Source organism: Acanthisitta chloris, unplaced genomic scaffold (genome assembly GCF_000695815.1).
Source record: "Acanthisitta chloris isolate BGI_N310 unplaced genomic scaffold, ASM69581v1 scaffold17835, whole genome shotgun sequence".
Lineage (NCBI taxonomy): Eukaryota > Metazoa > Chordata > Aves > Passeriformes > Acanthisittidae > Acanthisitta > Acanthisitta chloris.
The window spans coordinates 109724-112988 of NW_008672564.1; the positions used below are offsets into that span (position 1 = coordinate 109724).

Below are 3265 nucleotides of genomic sequence, written 5' to 3' on the forward strand. Positions count from 1 at the left end.
GGGTTGGGACTAGATGATCTCTAAGGTTCATTCCAGTCCCTTAAAATTCTATGAAACTATGACTCTTGAGGTTGTAGTTAAGACCAAGCTGTTATGTGCTAAGTGTTAAAGACATCACAGTCCTCATTTTAAGTAATTTAAAAATATTAAGTTCTGGGGGTTCCTCTGCATTTGAAATGCTTTGTGATGCTGGAAAGCTGCATGTCGGTGTGTTTGTCAAAACCAAGACAGCAAAACACTTCAATATAAAAGTGAAACTCTAGTTAGTCTTATTTCACCAGTCAAACTGATTGAAAGATAAAAAATAATACAGCAGTCAATAAATAACAAGCAAAAGCCTTTTTATAAATCCTTTGGTAATATATCAGTTTTTAATAAGATCAGTTTAGAAACTGGTTTTCAAAGTATTAAGTAAGGTCCTAAATTAATGAGGTCTGTCAAACCCTGGGTAGAGCCCAGCTTGTCTTTCTGGGTTTTATCTTGACTATTTCCCCTTAAAACATGTGGTCTAGGAACAGTTTATCTGGGGCTGCTCTGCACTGTGCTTACACTTCTCTGTTAAAAGAATATCCACAGAGACTCCAGATAAGTGGCACAATTGCAGGAAGGTGTGGTAGAGCACTTCAAGAGATCCTGGGCAACTATTTGAAATAATGACCTAATGAGTATGAATGTCTTGGTATTTAAGATAATTTTAGTAACCCAAATGCAGTTACTTTGTCCAAATGCAGATCACACCATAATTTTGCTTTAAAATATCTTCATTGGGATATCACATTTATTTCTGCTCTGTTCATGTATTATTACCCTTTTTTGAAACTTCTCCCCCTTCATGTAAGGGCTTATTTTAAAATGGCATGAACAGGGAACATTTAGGCAAGTAATGCTTGTGCTGGCAGCAGTAATCTCCTACTGATAGCAGATTGATCTAGTAAATGTCTTTGTGTGATGCAGAGGGACAGATTGTTATCCTGGAAGAGTAAAGATGCAGGCGCCAGAGAAAATTCTAAGCCTTCTAATCCCTAAGATGCAGTGATAAAGAGAGAGAAATTACATCTGGCAAGATACTGGGGAATAATGAGCCTCAATCTCCGCTAACCGGAGAGCAGAAATACACTGTATTTGTCAAGGACATGAAATGCATCCAGGACAAAGTTGTAGTTGAGGACTAGACCCTTCCCCAGAGAGCTGGTCTGAGGAAAGGCTCTGTCCAGGAGGGATTCCTGGTTGGAGCCTTTTCTTTAGCTGCTCCTTGTCACCTGAGCTTGCTCTCCTCCTCTGTTAGGAGATTTCCTGAGGGCTTCATGCTTCCTCCCTAAACTCTGAACCCCTCGAAGCATTTGTGCATTGCAGGGGTTCCTCCTTAGTGGCACAGACTGTGTCATTGAGGCAGGTGGGGTGGACTGTACGTGGAGCTGCAACAGGGAGTGCCTGAACCATAGAGGGAACCCATGAGTTGTAGCTTGTATGCTTTTTGATTTTTTTTTAAATAAGGAAGGAAAAATAGAAACAAAACCCCTCCAAGCTGTAATTTCAGAGGAAGCCAACCAGCAGAACCATCATTCTGTAACAAAACAAGTTTTGTTTTCCCCTGAGCTAAAAATTAAACCCCTTAACACTCTCCCACACTGCAATGCCATTAAGCTAGTAGTAAGTATGTGCACTTGGGGTGAGGGAAATCCAGGGTTGAAACCCTTTGTGTGAATCAAGGGCAGAAACTTGAATCTTGGTCTTGGCTATCCAGAACTGGATATATCCCTGATATATAACTGAACTATCCCTCACCCCCGCCAAGTTACTGGCTATCTCAGCCAGCCAGAATGTGTTCTGGACACATTTTCTTCAAAGAGCTTGATTTCAATGAGCTGCCACTTTCTTATAGCGCAAAAAAAACCTGAAATACATCCATATAAAGCCCCTTAGCCTGATCAAAGCCAGAGGAATCACACATGAGCTTCTCTTTAAATTATTTGTTATGCAAAATGCAGGTCTCTCTTTGTTGTCACACAGACCTGTGTGTGAGATGCTAGGGCCAAATCTTGTGCCTGATTTAAAGTTATTTTTTACCAAACAGATTTCAAAAGCTCTAGTAAGTGTTTCTGGCTCTGGTGACAAGTGATCTGTGAACCTGGTGGAGAAGGATGCAGTCACCTCCCTTACCTCATGCATCACTTTCTCTTTTTGCACTGGCACCTCATCAAATGTCTTCACACTCAGGGGTCGCTTCTTGCTGCTGTTACTGTAAGGAAAGTTGAGGGTCAGCATAAAACTCACTCAGTTACATCTGACACAGCTCAGTTTCCTGGCCCATCTTTTTTTTTTTTCATGTCCTGTAAGTAATATCCAACACCCTGACGGGTTTGTCTGTCCAACTCTTTAACCGGTCACATTAAGAGAGGACAGCAGGCACTGCCCACCTCTGGGAAATCTCTCTTTCCCCCATCCCTGTATCTATATTTCTTACCCAGTTTCCACTGCACTCCAGCGCTTAACTCCATTGGTTGAGTTTTCTTCCACAGGGCAATTTTTGGAGTTGGATTCTCCATCTGGACACAAGGTGATGTTCAGTGGAATATAGTCTTTCCCATCCTGTAGAACAAGTAACAGAAAAGAACACAAAGCTGGTAAAATTCATTTTGTGCTGCATCTCAGGTGTAAGAGGTCACTGTATTCTACAAAGCTTTACAACACTGAGAAAGGAATAGATTTTATTTTAACTTTATGATGTTTCTTCAAAGCGATGATGTTGTTCTTCACACCTTGTGGAAGTTAGAACATACAGTTTTAGCCAACAGTTTCTGTGTAGGAGGCTTTATGTGAGGAAACTGGTACCTTTGGGGAAACCTGTGATGTAGAAGAGCTGAAAATGGTCTCTGATATTTCAGAACTGATGGGAAGTTAGTGTGTGTTCAATTCCAGGCACCTCAGCCTGAGCTGTTGCTTCACTGGTTGTCATAGCAGTGACAAGAGTGTCCCTCACATGTGGCACAGCAAGGTGACAGCTGTATTGAGGGTGTCACTATATGTACACCCAAAGGCAACTGGCTCTGCTGCCAGCAGCATCTCAGATGAGGCAGCAGCAATTTCTTTGTGCTCACTGCTGCACTCCAGATGTGTGGCTGTTCTGCCTCAGGGAAAGTGAACAGAATGTCACCAATCTGCCCTTCAGGAAAGCAGTCCTCTATGCTGTCATTGTGTTGGCCTCTAGGGATTCCAAGGGACAACTCTCAGGGACACCCAAGTCCAGGTTTAAGCCATGGAGAAG

At 42.2% G+C, this 3265-nt stretch overlaps 1 protein-coding gene across 1 annotated transcript in view; it reads right to left on the reverse strand.

The window, feature by feature from the left end:
• The window catches only part of LOC103802127 (vascular endothelial growth factor receptor kdr-like), a 97390-nt gene that overhangs the window by 10604 nt on the left and 83521 nt on the right, over positions 1 to 3265 (reverse strand). Inside the window, exons 26-27 of the mRNA XM_009074579.1 lie at positions 2465 to 2589; positions 2161 to 2239 (exon numbers count right to left, since the gene is read on the reverse strand). Of these exons, the coding sequence (XP_009072827.1) occupies positions 2161 to 2239; positions 2465 to 2589 (204 nt within the window). The remainder of the gene's footprint in view (positions 1 to 2160; positions 2240 to 2464; positions 2590 to 3265) is intronic.